General features: G+C 34.6%; 2 protein-coding genes across 2 annotated transcripts in view; both read left to right on the top strand.

Annotated features, from left to right (window-relative positions):
* Positions 1-1760: 1760 nt before the first annotated feature.
* On the top strand, positions 1761-10795 carry LOC105120702 (dynamin-related protein 1E-like). Its single transcript, XM_011019009.1, has 15 exons — positions 1761-2168; positions 2360-2423; positions 2529-2636; positions 2753-2854; positions 3093-3143; positions 3220-3281; positions 3740-3830; positions 3937-4001; positions 4129-4323; positions 4427-4546; positions 4629-4699; positions 9333-9558; positions 9680-9730; positions 9827-10195; positions 10426-10795. The coding sequence occupies exons 1-15, from the start codon at positions 2028-2030 to the stop codon at positions 10552-10554; spliced, it is 1845 nt and encodes a 614-aa protein (XP_011017311.1). The 5' UTR covers positions 1761-2027; the 3' UTR covers positions 10555-10795.
* A 3371-nt stretch (positions 10796-14166) lies between these two features.
* PDE318 (P-loop containing nucleoside triphosphate hydrolases superfamily protein) overlaps positions 14167-17411 on the top strand; it is a 6252-nt gene continuing 3007 nt past the window's right edge. The window contains exons 1-9 of the mRNA XM_011019007.1: positions 14167-14359; positions 14541-14677; positions 14782-14902; positions 15133-15197; positions 15311-15424; positions 15933-16007; positions 16592-16630; positions 16705-16776; positions 17091-17204. Of these exons, the coding sequence (XP_011017309.1) occupies positions 14272-14359; positions 14541-14677; positions 14782-14902; positions 15133-15197; positions 15311-15424; positions 15933-16007; positions 16592-16630; positions 16705-16776; positions 17091-17204 (825 nt within the window). The 5' untranslated portion in view covers positions 14167-14271. The remainder of the gene's footprint in view (positions 14360-14540; positions 14678-14781; positions 14903-15132; positions 15198-15310; positions 15425-15932; positions 16008-16591; positions 16631-16704; positions 16777-17090; positions 17205-17411) is intronic.

Here is a 17411-nt window from a genome sequence, read left to right as displayed (position 1 = left end):
TTTAGTTTGCAAATTAAATATATATAAATATATATTAACTCATAAAATATATTTGCAAATGCAAATTTAAAAAATTATGATTTTTGTATGAAATGATTGATTAATTTATACAATTAACTCATAATTAATTCAATCAATTGACCAATTGAATAAGAGAATGGAGCAAGAGGATTGATAATAAAGCCTACATGTTAAATTATCGTGTTTAAGAAGTGTCATATGTTTAAAGAGTAATATTTATTTTATTGTGCTTATAAATAATAATATTTAGTAAATATTATGCTTTATAAGCTCAAGAAATATTTTATAATTTTTTTTAAATAATATTATTTTTCTAAAATCTTTAATTTACTGTGAAAATCAATCCGTTATTATCATGGTCACTGGATATTAACTACTATCTCATTGGACGTGCAAATTGTATATTATTGTTTTATATCGTGTTAAAGGGGCAACAAAGTAAAATGCTGGCATCTTTTTTATTCTTCTTTCACGAAAGAAGGACAGGGAAAAACATAAACTCATTTGCTTGGGTACATTCATTCAATGAGTAATCTCTGTGATAATGGCGTTAATTTTTTTTAAAATCAATTTAAGTTTGACCCAGTCATGAGTTGACACGATTCAGCGGAGAATATTCAAAAGGGTGGAATATAAAAATGATCTTTTGTAATAGTTAATTCTTATACACTAGAAATCAATGTCTGCCCGTTTTCATTTTATTAACTGTTGCGTTTATAAAATAAAAATATATTTTCAGGTTCTGCCTATCAAACTGGAACAGGATGTGGATGCTCACAACTTAAAAGTCCTCTAAGTAAAAAACCCGCTTGGCTTCGTAAAATGGCGAGAAAGGTGTTATGAATATATTATTTCTAAAATGAATAATCAATAAAATCTCAAGAAATTAGTTTGATGTTTAGTAATATTTACATGCTTCTTTGATTTTTTTATTAAAACTTATTTAACGTCAGATCACATAAATTAAAGTTCATCAAAGAAAAAAAATTAAAATTTAAACTGATATAAAAGTATTTTTAATTCATGGGATGAAAAAAAAAAAAGAATGACCAATCCAAGAATTTAGTAGCATTTGGAATGCTGTTCTGAAAAAAATTGAAATTTTATTTGTTTAAAATTATTTTATTTTATGTTTTTGGATTGTTTTAATATGTTGATGATAAAAATAAATTTTAAAAATAATAAAAAAATATTACTTAAATATATTCTTAAACAAAAAAAACTTTAAAAAACAACCATTATTATAATATCAAACATCACATTTATATAAATCTAAACTCAATTTCCAAGTAATAAATAAATATTTTCTCACCTAAATCAAAGATGAATGCTTTTTAAATAACATTCCACAAATTCTTAAATAATAAATAAAAATTATTTCACCCAAAAATAAGAACCCAAAAGTAAGAAGAACGCTAATGTTTGATTGTTTATTTAAGAGTGATAAAAGTTGTTTTTAAAATTAATTTTTATTTAAAATTATATTAAAATAATATTTTTTATTTTTTATACTAAAAAATAAAAATAATCTAAAAATATATAAAAATAAATAATCTAAAAATTAAGAATATTTTTTTTATTTAAAAAAGTATAGCTGTAACGAAATGTTATAAAATACACGTTATATAATTTACAATGCTGTGAAAAACAATGGGGTCCACAATTTTCCCAACGTTCAAAATTCAAAAAATCTCAAACGCGTGAAAGAAAGAAGAAATATAGAAGGCGCCACCAAGGACGGAGCCTACAGAGTCAAGTTGTTACAGTCACGGTCACCGGGCACGCGCGCAGACTGGATTAACCCACCGACCGTGACGTCTCAAACAAAACAGGCACCTCAAAGCCAGACTTCCAGAAAAAAGAAAAACAAGGATTTAGCGTCCGTTTGAAGTCCAGCGCAACTGCTGTCCTTCTTCGCTCCTTCCTGAGCTGAAAATTCTCTCGCTGCTCTTACTTGTTCTAGAGAAACAAAATTTCAGTTTATTTTAGTCTTTTTTTTTTCAAAGATGACAACCATGGAGAGCTTGATAGGGCTGGTAAATAGAATCCAGAGAGCCTGTACAGTTCTCGGAGACTACGGTGGCGATGATAACGCTTTCTCTTCCCTTTGGGAAGCTCTCCCCTCTGTAGCCGTCGTTGGTGGACAGGTAACAAGGCTATCTTTCTTCTCTTATGTTTTCTTTTCAACTAAGAAATTTAGTGGCAACGTTTGAAGCTTTTCTAGTTAGAAAGAAATTTGAGAGAATTTAGGGGAATCGTTGCAGAGAGAGACAAGGCGATATTTTTTGGGGATAAAATTGTGATTTGATTTTGGATTTTTGGGTGCTGAGAACATCAGAGTTCAGGAAAATCTTCAGTCTTGGAAAGCATTGTCGGTCGAGACTTTCTTCCCAGAGGATCAGGTCTGATCCTTTCTGTTTTTTCCGCTTTTATTTTTAGTTTATACAAAATGTTTGTTCTTAAAGTGTTTTTTTTTGTTTTTCTCTTTTGATTTTAATTAATTGCAGGGATTGTGACAAGGAGGCCTCTAGTGCTGCAGCTACATAAGACTGAGGATGGATCACAAGAATATGCTGAATTTCTTCATCTACCGAAGCAACAATTCACTGATTTTTGTATGTTTGTTATGCGCTATTACTTGTTTCATTTCTACTTATTTTCTTGTAAATTTGACAAAATTGACGCTGAACTGTTGTTTTCCTTTCTTTCTTTGTTCCCCCCCTATATGTAGCTGTGGTGCGCAAGGAAATTCAGGATGAAACCGATAGAGTCACAGGGAAAACCAAACAGATTTCTCCTGTTCCTATCCATCTCAGCATCTACTCTCCAAACGGTGTGTGATTATTTCCTTGTCACTTTTATTTGATCTTATTGTGTGTTTGTTAATGAGGTGCGAGAGCTTTTTTGTGATGCTTTTTTGCCCCAAATGCATTTTAAATAGCACTTTCCAAATGCATCACAAAACGCAGCTTAAACAATCATGCATTAATCTTGAGCTGTGGTGTTTTCTTATGTTGTTGTCCGTCTTGATTTTTGAATTTACAGTTTACTTGATTTGCTTTGTTTTGCAGTTGTCAACTTAACCCTGATTGATTTACCTGGTTTGACAAAAGTTGCTGTTGGTATGTTTTTGCTTTAATTGATCATTTTGTATTTTATCTATAAGCAATGAATGGTAACAAATGTGTTAATCTTAAGAGGGACAACCTGAAAGTATTGTTCGAGACATTGAGGCCATGGTCCACAGTTATGTTGCGAAGGTAATGATGCTTTAGCATTTAATTTTTGAAATGGGAAACGATGCATTTCTGTGCAATTATGGTCATTTGGGAGGGTTTTATTATGTTTCAAACAGAATGTAGTCAAACTGTCGTGGTATTTTAAACTTGGCTGCATGATGAGCCATGCTTAATTATTCTAGTCTCTATCTTGGGTTACATGTTTTATATCCGAGTCTTTTATGGCCCAAGGGACTGGTGGGACTTTCAAAAATAGGACGCATCCACTATATTTTGGCATTTCTTGCTGGAATTTAAATGAAATTCCCTGGTGCGAAAATGTGTTTGAACATGTCCCTTAGCAGTTTAGGACTTTTGATTCTGCAATTAATTGCATAGATGCATGATAAAGATAAGAAATGCACAATATTCTTGTATCCATATAAGATCTTCTGTCTTGCATGTTTTATGTTCTAACTGATCATGCTAAATGTTTGCAGCCAAATTGTCTTATACTAGCAATATCTCCAGCCAATCAAGATATAGCGACTTCGGATGCTATCAAACTTTGTAGGGAAGTGGATCCCACAGGTACACATGTTCTCATATAACTGAATGCCTGAGCTGTAGGTTACTGGAAACTCTTTGTTGTTTGTTTTAATTTTCCCTGAAATATTCTTGTTCATAACTTGCACAGGAGAACGAACCTTTGGGGTGCTGACCAAGTTGGATTTGATGGACAAAGGAACCAATGCATTAGATGTAATCTCCACCTCTCTCTCTCTCACAAACACGCGCGCACGCAAAAAAGCTTCTATTTAGTTATTTATATAAAATCACTTGTTTCATAACCAAGGAATAAAAATTTTATTTGCTGTTCGGACATAAGGTTCTTGAAGGAAGATCATATCGGCTGCAGCATCCGTGGGTTGGAATTGTGAACCGATCCCAAGCCGACATTAATAAGAACATTGACATGATTGTGGCTAGGCGCAAGGAGCGCGAATACTTTGCAACTAGTCCAGATTATGGGCATTTAGCCAATAAAATGGGTTCAGAATATCTTGCCAAACTTCTCTCAAAGGTTTGATATTTTTTTATGTTATATTGACCCTAGTACTTCTTCCTTAAGAAAATTAAGAAAAAAAAAATAGGGAATCATTTTAATGATGTGACTTTGCTTTCAGAATTTAGAGTCTGTAATTAGAGCTCGCATACCAAGTATCACATCCACGATTAACAATAGTATTGACGAGCTTGAATCAGAATTGGACCATCTGGGTAGGCCTATTGCTGTTGATGCTGGGGTAAGTAGCTTATTTCTTTCCCAGTCATTCCTTGCTGACATCCATTTTATTCTGAGTGTATGATTGATGTTTTGTGCTTTAGGCCCAATTATATACCATCTTGGAACTTTGTCGTGCATTTGACAGGATATTCAAAGAGCATCTGGATGGAGGGTAATCATTTCTACTCTTTTACCTAAACTTCAAAAATATAATACTTGAATTCGAAAGTTGTACTGTAAAACTTTCCAAAAATCAATTGCTATTTATTCAAGGTGTACGCTATTGATTTTATCTACCTCTTATATATATAGACTGTGTAGTTCAATTTTAATGGGATAGGTATGGAAGATCCATTTTCAACTGTTCATTTTTTATTTTTAAAAAATAATAGAACTGAGTTCAGAAGAGTGGTCTTGATAGTAAAATTTGCTGGTTTCGCTCGTACTGTGTAAGTGAAACATGATTAAAGAAGACCTTAATAGTAGTTTAGCTCTAGCAAACAATTTAAAATGTCTTCATACTTTAGACCAGCTTCAACCTCAAACTCAAATATCACTGGAATTAGGGTGATCCACCAAGAGAAAATAAATATATAAAATTCTCAAAACAATAGACAATTAGGAAATCCCTAAAATGGTCTACAAAAATTCTATGATTGTATTAGGTTAATTTTTTTTGAAAAAATGGACTAAATCTTTAAAAGGAAATTTTCCTTTATTCAATGATTATGAAACCATTATACTTTTGTCCTAAACATCCATCAACCATTACAAAAAGAAACACAACTACATCCACATATAATTAGTTTAAGTAGGTGTTAAAGTCTTTATCCAATGAAAGCCTTAATACTATGATACTTATGGTTCTTAGGGATTATATATTCTTAGGATTTGTTGATTTTTTTGTCAGGAATAATTGAGTCTAGCTTTTGTAGGGGACTAATATATTTAATTGTTACATGATGAAGTCACTGAAAAAACTTCAAAGGATTTCTTGGGCTTTCCACGACTGACAATGGATTGAGTTGTTCTGGAAGGGATGTAATCTGCAAAACAAAGTCCTATTTTGTGTGTTAGGAGCAGTTATCGGGCTAGAATACCTTATCCTATGAGACAATCAACAAGTCCTTTAGGGTAGAAGGCGTGGGGAGTCTGAAATAATAGGCCCCCTAAGTATATTTAGATATGTATATATACTCCCTCTTATTGGTAGATTGGAGTTCTTACTTGGATGGAGAGGTGAATGGATTATCGTAAGATACAGTGGTCCTGTTTTGCTGTTTTGAGAACATGAAAAGAGGAGGTGTTTCGCTTCCTGGAGAGTGCATGTACCTGGGTGCAATACCTTTACTCTTTAACCAATCCTGAAAGAATTTTATGTAGTCAACTCCAGTTCACATTCAAGTCAAGATTTTAAAATGAGAAAACAAAGATAGAGGAAAAGATGGTGGAGGTGGAGAATCTACCATAATAGTCTCAATCATGAGAGTGCAATTGGAGAACTTAGTTTCTCTGTAGATTGAAGACTAACATGATTGCGTGCAACTGTTAACCTAGCATTTACATGTTTGAAATCTCTAATATGCTTTATCTCCTCACTACTTAACTCTTTTGTCTTCTCTTGAGTATCCTCCTCTTCAATATTAATAATCCCTCATTGTCAAGCTCTCCTGACTTGTTTAAGGGAACTAGAACCACTTGAAAAAAACACGGAACAAGATATCAAAGTGTGAGGTAGAAAGAAAATTAAATATGATCCTATTCACATTGTTGTAAAGGAAACCCTTTGATTATATAATTTTTTTTCGAAGGACTAGTGTATCTTAAGATAATCTATTTACCTCTCAATTCAGGTATGAACTCTAATTTACCCTAAAATAAATTTGTCAAAGGACTTTGAGGATGACGATAAAATATGAACTCTTGGGTTGGGTTCAATCTACTCTATGCACACCACCTCAACTCAAAACAGTTTTTGAAGACAAACACAAAAGGAGTTTCTCCAAAGTGTCTTGTAAACCTCTTAAAGGAGGCAAGTATTACCCAATCATAAGGGTAAAGCATACTCAAACACATCTCATAATTAAGGAATACATTTCTCACAAAATTAGCAGAAGAGAGTGTATATCTATATCTAGATATACTCACGGGGATGATTATTTCAGACGTCCCACACATTATGTTGTCATCATGATAAGGAATTTTATCATGGTAACCAACTCCTAATAAATCATTATTTATTTTATCTGCAATTTGTGGTGCTGAGACAAATATCATTATACAAATGAGAAGGGGAAGGTGTTGTTGGTGATGACTAATTACCCCTATTTATGTTGGCATTTTTATTATTAGATAATGTTTTCATGAACCACTCAGTTATACCTAACTACTTTAAAACAAAATAAATGGTGACTTACTCTCGGATAGAAGTATGGTTGGTAATTTTGTGAACTTCCAAGAATGAAATGCAATTTGTTGTGCTGGTACACTTTTATGGTATGCATGTCAAGTTACATCGTGTGAAGAAATTAGCTTAAGCAAGAAATGTTACAATGAATGAACTCCTAAGAATCACAAGGAAAAATTATTTCTCTTGTTTCTAGCTCTTGTTGTCCGGTATTGGTCTAGCTCTAAACAAAGAAATGTTGGCATTGCCACAAAAAGTTACAAGACCTGGGTTTGCTAATAGTTATGTTTCTTATGGTTCTAGTTGTTGCTGTAGCTCCAAGAAAAGCTATAACAAATATTATAATTTTGAGAGATGCAATCAGGTATTGTGTGGTTGAGCTAAAAATCTTTCTTTTTCAATAAGAAATTTTCAGAGTGCTATATGGTCTAGCTCAAAGTACAAGGGAGTGAAGGCTCTTGTGTAATGTTATGAAAATCTGAAGATTGAAAAGTTGTGTTGGAGGAATAAGAAGGATTGAAGTTTTTGCTAGGTTTTCTTTATGTGTGCATATATATTTTCTACTCTTCCTGCCACATGCATTACCTTTATACATCAAGGGCACCCAATAAATGCACCATCTCAGCCTATGCATGCACTAATCTGGAAAAATGATATTGGCAAGGAATTTGGTCTAGTTGGAACCATAAATGCACATGAATTCCCAATGCATGTCACGGGTAAGTCCTTTTACTATGAGATAGTAGATCTGCGGCAGCCTAAATGATGATATGATACTTAGCCTGACTAAAATTTCTCTCTCCTTTATTTTTATATAAATTTCAATGATTTTATAATTTTCATATAAAAATGCTAACCACACACATGCAAGTTACAATGCCCACTCTATCCCCTTTTAATTGTTCAATAACTTGGCCAAATTAAATGTTTTTTCCATGGCCAATAAGGATTAAGATTTCCTCTTCAGGATCAGTTGCTGCTTGTTTCATAAATTAAACATCTTGACAAACTTATGCTTTTACCATCCTTGTAAAAATTAGATTAGCCACCCTTACATGATGACCTACATTAGCATCATCCCTACTATGGTGAGCTACGCTTCATCTTCATCTTCATTTTTACCATGCTATGCTTCATCTTTATTTTTCCAAGGTAAATCTTCCCCGGTAAATCATCGAACAAAATGTATAAACACCTCCCCGCTCAACGATACAGAGCACCACTCATCTCCCTACAACACATAAACACCTGTTTTTGGTCACAGTTTCTATGCCATTTGATCATTTTTCTTTTCATTACTCTTAAACTTTTCGCTTAAACTGACTTAAGTATCAGAGGGTCTCCAACACACAAAAATAAACTTTGTTTAGCTGGTTACAACCTATCCAGAACAACCCAGTGCATTTGTTGTGAAAAACCTAATCAATCCTTTGAAGTTTTTTCAGTGACTCCAACAGTTCCCATCCAAGTTTATTGAAACCAAGATTTTTTGATCAGATGATGAATATGTGGTATCAAGGGTATTAATATTTCCAGTGGATTGAGTTGTATTAGAAACAATTTGAGATTTTAATTGAGAAAGGCAATTTTCAATTTCTATGGAGAATTTTGATGAAATCTTATATGGTCTGAATATTAGTCTAGAAACTACGAAAGTTTTTGAAATAATTGTTTTAGAACTAATGGAAGGAAGGCTTTTTCGTTCGTCAATTGATCTCCTAGAGATTATATAAGTTTGCTGGTATAATTATTTTGTTCGAATTATCTTTTAGGATTGAGCTCTTCATGTTCTCTCCTTTTTTTTTAGGAGATGCAATTGATGAAGAACCTTTAAAACTGAATATATATATATATATATATGTATGTATGTATGTATGTATGTATGGATGGATGGATGGATGGATGGATGTATGTATTGAAATTAATATCTTCCCTGGTAATTCTTGATAACCATTTGTTGAAAGGAAATCGTGGTTCGCACTCTTGTGGAGGTTGAAACTGACAAACCTGACCTTTTATGTCTAATATTCGTGATATTTGGATATACTTTAAGAAAAGTCCTTTCTGCTAGGGATTAAGTTTCTTCTGATTTCTGAACCCTAATGAACTTGTTGGGATCTTAAATATTGTCACTTGCCTGTTCCGGTTTGTGCTCTGATGATTTGGTTCTCTTATGGATGAACTACTATGCACTCTGCTTCACATAAACGTGATTATACATGAACTAAATGGCTATATATTTGACAAACTAAACGTCTAAACCTGGCACAAAAAAAATTATAAAAATCATTTTTTACATTTGTTAGAATAACATTTTTTTTATTTCTCCAACATCTTAGATAGATCAGTCAATCTCTCCCTCTCACATCTAATAAGACCTTTGGATTTTTAATTCCAGGCGACCTGGAGGTGACCGTATTTATGGAGTTTTTGATAATCAGCTCCCTGCTGCTTTGAGAAAGCTACCATTTGATCGGCATCTCTCCCTGCAGAATGTGAGGAGGGTGGTCTCAGAGGCAGATGGTTATCAGCCACATCTGATTGCTCCAGAGCAAGGTTACCGTCGACTCATTGATAGCGCACTGAATTATTTTAGAGGCCCAGCAGAAGCCTCTGCAGACGCTGTAAGTAGCCTAAATTTCTGCATTTGCCTTTATTTTAAATCTCTTTAACTTATCCGGAAGGGATAAAATGGTTGATTGAAATTTCACCAGATCCTTAGCTGACTTGGATATTGTTATCCAGGTTCACTTTGTCTTGAAAGAGCTTGTCAGGAAGTCAATTGCAGAAACTCAGGTAAATTTTTTATTTTTACCTATTGTTTTGCTTTTTATAAGCACCAATTTTTCCTCTATCAGCAAGAACATGAATTTCCACCATGACATGAAACAGGAATTAAGGCGTTTTCCATCTCTGCAAGCTGAGTTAGCTGGTGCTGCTAACCAGGCCTTGGAAAGGTTCCGAGAGGGTAGTAAGAAGACAGCTCTTCGATTAGTGGATATGGAATCTTCATATTTAACTGTGGATTTCTTTCGAAGGCTTCCTCAGGAAGTGGATAATGGAGGAAATCCAGCTTCCTCAACTGTGGACCGATATACAGAGATGCACTTCAGGAGGATTGGGTCAAACGTGTCCTCTTATGTTGGGATGGTGTCTGAGACACTCAAGAGCTCAATCCCAAAGTCTGTGGTTCATTGCAAAGTTAGAGAAGCCAGACACTCATTGCTAAATCACTTCTACACACAAATTGGGAAGAAAGAGGTACTCTATCCCTGGAGTTTTATATGCATCGTATAATTGAACTCATTTGCACGAATTCTTGTTGGAATTCAATGGTTGCTTGGAGTAATTTTGCTAGTTGGTCCAAGCATGTGATTGCTATCATGGATGCTTGTAGTTATTCTTCTTTCTTTTGGCCAAGTGCAATTTTGTTACTTGTCCCAAGCATGTGATTGCTGTTTGACGGTCAATAATTTTCACTTGCATTTTAGGGTAAGCAGCTTTCACAGTTATTAGATGAAGACCCGGCATTGATGGAAAGAAGGCAGCAGTGTGCAAAGAGGCTTGAATTATACAAGGCAGCTAGGGATGAGGTTGATTCTGTATCGTGGGCTCGATAAGGTGGATCTATATTTGAAATACTTTGTATTATACTGAATCTACCTATGAAATGCTTTTTGTATTATAGCGGCTTGAATTGGCGATCCAGACTCTTGATGAGTGAAATTCTTTTTCCTCGTCGCCGATATTTTCTTACCGATGTATTTAAAAGTCATGTGGATTCTAGTCTGAAAAAAAAAAATGATTCATTTTCGTTTGAAATACGAAGGAGCAAGGCCCAATAAACTATAGTCTTACTTTCATATGGTAATGGTGTTGTGCAGCCGCCATTGATGACTAATACTTGGTACAAGCGTAACATGTGATTTGCCCCTGGATTTGTCACCCCATTCGCATTCAGCTCATCCAATTCTGTCCACAAATCTGGATCATCAAAATCCTTAAACAACAAAAGTAGCTTCTATCAATAATTGTTCAGGGCTCCTAGTACCTAACCCCACTACTGGCATCGCAGCTGCCATCAGTCCTGGTATAACAAAACCCATAACAAAGGAACCTAACAACAAAAATTTGTTCCACTTTATGCACAGCATGAAGTGAAAAGGCAAACCTCGGAACACGAAAGCGTGCTTATGTGAAATGTCTAGTGTTTGGAGAGCTTTCAGGTACGGGTCAGGAAATGGTTGTGCTCGGTCAAATTCATTCCCAATAACAAGAATTTCGAAGAAATCTGATAGACCTAGCATGGAAGTTAAAAGCTCAGCATCTGATATTGGAGCATTAGTAACAGCAGCTCTTCTCAAACCGGCAATCCTCGATCCATTTGCGCACCTTTTGAAAGCCCTTCATAGGCTGTAATTGTTCTGCTATACTAAGCTGAACATTAATTTCCACTCCTTCAACTCCTTATAGTTGAGGCAAGATAATTTATGAACTTGTAGAAAAGAAGATCAAATTGTAAAGTTACCTTTGAAACATAGTTCTTTATCTTCCATAAACTTTCGGGATCTTTGGATTTCCCGATCACAAAGGAGGATGTGGCACAGATCTTCGTTATGCCCATCACTAATATTTTCGATGAAAAACTCCTCGGTGATGGGAGTTCCTCCATTGAAACCTACCTCCCCTAATACGACCTTTTGCAGATGAGAATATATAAATCAGAAGGGTCAGAATCAAGTACCCTCACGAAGCATTTCGCGAAAAGCATAAAAATGGAGAGTATCTGAGTCACACAATGTTCCACCAATGTCTAAAAGCATTGCTTCCAAAGAAGCAACAGAGGACAGAGAACATCTACTACCATCATAATACGAGACAACAAAAAATTAGGCCAGAGAAATGCATGGGGACAGTACATTGAGAAACACGTAAAAGAAACCTGTAGATTGGTCGAGTATTGGATGACGCCTGAGGAAAACATTTGAAGCGGTCTGGTGTGTGGGTTATAGTTTGATGGAGATGCGCAGAAAAGGAGAAAGGAGAAGGTGGTGGTGGTGGTTCTGGATGGAAGCGAAGGATATCATGCTTGAGCAGTGGCATATCTGGTTTTGGTTCTGCTAGGACTGAAAGAGAGGAGATAAAATGAGAGAAAAAGTTTCAGAGAGTCAGATATGCGATCTACTTCCTATTGTTTCCAGCTCTCAACATAAGGATTCGCAACCGGATTCATTAAAAACAGGAGCTCTCGGGGTGACACAGAAATTATCTTAGGCTCCAGTCAAAATTGATTTTATATTTTAATCTTTTATATAGATTTAAATTTAACAGGTACCAAAAAAACTAAAAAAATAAGAACTTTTTTGGGGCCCAGCCAGCAGCCTGGCCATGGGCGCACTCATGCTAGCGGTCACGCCAGCACTTTCATGGGCTCGAGCAGACACCCGAGCTCAGCTATCACAGGATTTGGGTAGTCTATTTAAGTTTATTTTTTATTTTTATTGGGTTTAAGCTATTTTTCACTTTTATTGGGTTCAAATAATTTGTTTGACTTCTGCACTCTCTTGATAATTTTTCAAGAATTTCATGTGATATTTTTAATATTTATATTAATTTAATATATATTATTTTAAATAAAATATAATTTAAAATACTATTAATATATTAATAGATGAGATTACTTTTTAACCTCTCCTATTTACATAAAAATAAGACTTTTAGGTTAGAAATATTTCTATAAATCCTTAAAGTTCAAGATTTACAATCTTTTTATTTTTAATATATTTATTATTAAAGTTTATTTTTATAAAATATATTTACACCTTTTTTTATAAAATTATTAGCTTAAACATCCAAAAACTTTTATATTTATAAAAAAAAACATCTTGTAAGTATAAATTACCAGTCTTCCGAGCTAACTAGACACCAATTATCTTAGCTTGCTAACACTACTATTCACAGCTGATAACCATCTATTTTTTTTTATATTAAATCATTGGACGCTTTGCTAGGATCAATAAATCAAATTCATTGAAATAAAACAAATTAATCAAATATCTAACATATATAACCTTTATTCCGAATTATTTTAAATCTTCTAACTTCATCAATAGTTTAAAATGATGAAAACATCATTCTTATACTTGTGATTTACAAAACTCTTAATAGAGCCAAATTCAAGTCATCCATAAATATAAGTTTTATTTATGTTGAATGGATATAAAATTAAATTACTAACCCTAAAGAATATAACTCAATTGATCCGCTTCTAGGTTAGCTTCTTAAATATCATTAGTTCAAATGCTATAAACATCATGTCATTAGAGGTTTTTTGATTGTTAATTTTAAAAACTCAGGGAACTAATTTACCCAGACATCCATAATTACAAATAATAATAACCACATTACTTTATTACTATACAAGAAGCATATTGTATCAAAGAGGGGAGCCTAAGACATGTTTAGGGAGCCTGAGAAGCTTTAATATTACCAGTGGAGTGTTAAGGCCTTCCTTAACAAAACAACGTAATCTTTCAACATACGAGAGAAGAATGGAAATGATAAGAGATTAGGGAGAAAGCAATTCAAAGAAACTAAGTTTTTATTACTTTTCCTTTCAAGTTTATGTACAATTCTGCTTTTATACAAGTGATTCAATCTTTTCTAATTACCAACTAGCTTGTAACTGATCACAACCAATCTAGCTAGCTAGCTTCGCCACGTGATCCTCTTGATCTTTGCTGTAGAATTAGTTGCAGTAACACTTGCAAACGCAGCATTCTGCCCAAACTTCACTTCTGGCCTGCTGATCCTCTCCTTCTGCTTCTGCTTCTGCTTCTGTACTTGTTTCCCTTGCTAAGGGGAGAGGAGAAAGAAAACAGGAGGAGAAGGGAAAAATGAAAAAGAAAAATAAGGAAAAAGGTAAAGAAAATGAAGGGATATTTCAGTTTTTTTGGTCAAAATTTCAATATTATCTAGCGCATAGTCTCTAAAACTATATAGAGAAAAAATAAAATTACGTCACCGCGTGAAAAATTTGTGAAAGTTGGAGTAATTTTCCCTTACATGATCGCTTGAGCAGTAAAATTGAGCTTATCTGTACATTGAGAAAAAGGAAGTGGAAAGAGAAAATTCAGGATTCGGGTCTGGAAGCAGACTATACAGCCCAGTTAAAAAACTCCCAGACCAAAATATGATGTTGGGCCACTAGCATTGAAAGTGTGGACTTAGGGTATGGTCGCCACAAAGACGCAAGGAAGATAGAATTCATGGACCCTGAAAGGGAGGGAAGAACATAAAACCCCAAAAAAGGTTTGCATCTCTTGACTTCAAAGAGAATGAAGATGAGTGGTGCCTTTTATCTCTCGCAGCTATTGCAGATTCCTTCAACCAAGATTCTTCTTAAAACCTCCAAGTTTTCCAATGGTAACCCTCTTTTTTTCTTCTTCTGAAGTGGCTTGAACTTTGGATACTTCAGAACTAAATATTGGATTTTGAGTTGAATTTGGCATGATTGATTGCCTTTTTGGGTACCGTTTTAGTTTTTTTGGTTTTCCCTCCGGGTGACTGGCTAATAGCGTGTTGTCAATTGCAATTGCAAATGCAGGTTTGTATGTGAAAGCAGGAGCAACAAAGTATCCAAATTTATGTTTCTATAGAAATGTTCAGACTGTCACTTATGCAATTGTCGACGGAAGCTATGTACCCACTACCACTCAAACACATCAACCAGACAAAACTAAGGTACCCCTTTTTTGTATCTTGTTCTTTTCTCCTTTACTATAACCGGGTACTTTCTGAGATATGTGTGTGTCTGATAAATTGTTGTTATGAATCCGTTATTTTAGGAAAATGAATCAACAAAACTTGAAAGTGTTGGTGCATTTCAAAAGCTACCGATGGTGATGCCATCGGTTGATATACTTTATTCAGCATTGAGGAAGGCCAAGAGAGTTCCGCCCACAAAAGGTGATTCACTTGGCAATTCTTTTCTTATGTCATAATTGAGACACTGTGGATAAATGGTTATTTATAATATTCGCTCATTTCATTCATAGGCATAAGAAAAGAGTTGCTTTGCCCCTTCTTTTCTTGTGCCTATGAATGAAATGGTGATTCACTTGGCAATTCTTTTCTTATGTCATAATTGAGACACCGGATAAATGGTTATTTATAATAGTCGCTCTTTTCATTCATAGGCATAGCTAATATTGCAAAACGAGAGAGAAATAGAGGGGCAAAGCAACTTGATGCACTGATGAAGGTAAGCCTTATTCTCAAGTTTTTCAAGTATGTTAGTCTGGAAAAAAAGAAGGAGCTTCTATAATATGCAAATGACGAGGGGCTGAGATCTTTGGTTTCTGTTTTAATCATCAGGAATTGGCAGTTCCACTGAGAGAGTACATGGTGAATTTCCCTAAAAAGAAGTATTTGCATCCTTATGAACGATCACTTATTGAGTTGACCCTTGGGGATGGAAATTATGAAGAGGTAACTTATGCGGAACTCATTCCTGGTGTGTTTGCTTGTATGATGGTTCCTGGGACTTAGAACATTTAGCAATAGACTGTGCCTTCAAAAGGGCTCATGGTCCCTTAACTCTTCCGAAATTAATTGATAAAAGCAACTGGCTCGACTTAGTGATGCCTTTCCATAACAGCAAAAATTTTATTTGCAAAAGTAGTGAAAAGAATCCTTCTTCACCCTGCCCCTTCCACTGGGCAGGCTGACTTATACTTGATATGAAGTGGAAGGTCTTGTCTCATGAAAACTGATGCTTTTCTATTTTTTTGTGTATTGTTTCTTCATCTATTTATGCTTTGGTGAAGTTCTGATGAATGGTTTTAGAAAAGTGGAAGACTATTTTGTGGCTTAAGAAAATGTCCTGTCTTCTCCCATCTATTGAATACGTGCAGAAATCTATCATTTCTTTGGACTATTTATAGCAGCTCTTTTCTTCTGTTTTATTCCAATGCTGGATTCATCTATGGTTTGATAGGTTCTGAGAAAAGTTGATGCTCTGAGGAAGAAGGTGGTAGCTGTTGGAAAGGAATGTGCTTCTCTCTGTGCTAAGGTTAGAATTTTTTCTAAAAACTGGGAAGTGTGTATCTTTCCTATTTTCGGTTGCTGAATTCTAGTTGCTTGACTGGGATTTTTATGAGCTAAGATTGTTCAGATATACCTTTAGTATGATTGAAACTTTTGGAAAGCCTACAGATTACAGAAATGGTTCTAAACTTAGACTTTTTTCTTTGGTTTTAGTTCCTGCATATCCTGTAAATTTTTGAAAACTTTTTGCATATCCATGAATGTTTGTCTTGCCTTTTCATCTGCTAGTACAGAAGTAAGCTGAACTCCTTGATTATAAGGAATTCTTAAACTTGATGGATATCATAAATGATTAGGTCATAAATACTTTAACAATCTCAGAGCACATCTAAGTGATTAAAATTGACAATTTCTGCCTCCTCCAGATGATATTATCTACCTATATTATTGTGATATGTTGACTTGATCTGTACGTGGAAAGGTTCCAATTCATAATCACAGTTGTGGCAATATCATGAACGAAGGGAAACTAATCAGTGCACTCTCGTTACCTCTATATCTGTCTGTAGAAATTATGTTGTAACTAACTGGTGGTGTGATTTTGGGCAGTCTTTAACAAAACGAGATGCTGGGGAGCGGTTGAATGAGGTCTGTTATTCTGCTTTCTTGCATTCTCCTTCTACAAGTATATATGACCTTACAGTCTGTCCTATTATCTGCAGGGTCTGGAAAAGCTTGAAGAAGTTTTTAAATGTGAAGGAAAGGCAGTTGATGATTTATTGAACATTGCCAAGGTATTCTGCCTTTTAAGGAAATGTATTTCTCCTTTTTAGTAATTTATAGTATGGTCATGCACTCATATGCATGCAAGTGTCCTTGTCTCGGGTATAGAAAAAGCATTTGAAATTTTTAATTGTTCTAACCATATTAGAGATGGCCTTTGCTAGAGAATGAATTTCCTTAGTGGCGCTTGTGGTGATGCATCTTACTAGGCAACTAGGTTATATATTTAATTGCAAAATAACCTCCATTTCTCTACTGACTATAATTAGATACAGTTGTAATTAGCATGTGATAGGTCAGTATTGATAAGTAATATAGTTTGCAGACATTGCGAGCTATGCCAGTGGTTGATCTGGAAACACCTACTCTTTGTCTTGTTGGAGCTCCTAATGTTGGAAAGTCATCCTTGGTTCGTGTGCTCTCAACAGGGAAGCCTGAGGTTTGGACCAGTCTTTTAGCTCCATCATACTTTTTTCTTTGTGGTTCTGGATGTATATAATGAATGAATTAAATATTGCTCATGTTGATAACCCTAGTTGGTTTTGAGGTTCTATATTGCTTAAATGTATATTATAAGTAGCAATGCATGAACTTTCAGCTAATGCTGACCTTCATGTGATTTTACACACACCCCCCCCCCCCCCAC

The sequence above is a fragment of the Populus euphratica genome, unplaced genomic scaffold, assembly GCF_000495115.2.
Source record: "Populus euphratica unplaced genomic scaffold, PopEup_1.0 scaffold6.1, whole genome shotgun sequence".
Lineage (NCBI taxonomy): Eukaryota > Viridiplantae > Streptophyta > Magnoliopsida > Malpighiales > Salicaceae > Populus > Populus euphratica.
Note: the sequence above shows the minus strand (reverse complement) of the source record. Positions and strands in the feature narration are given on the sequence as shown.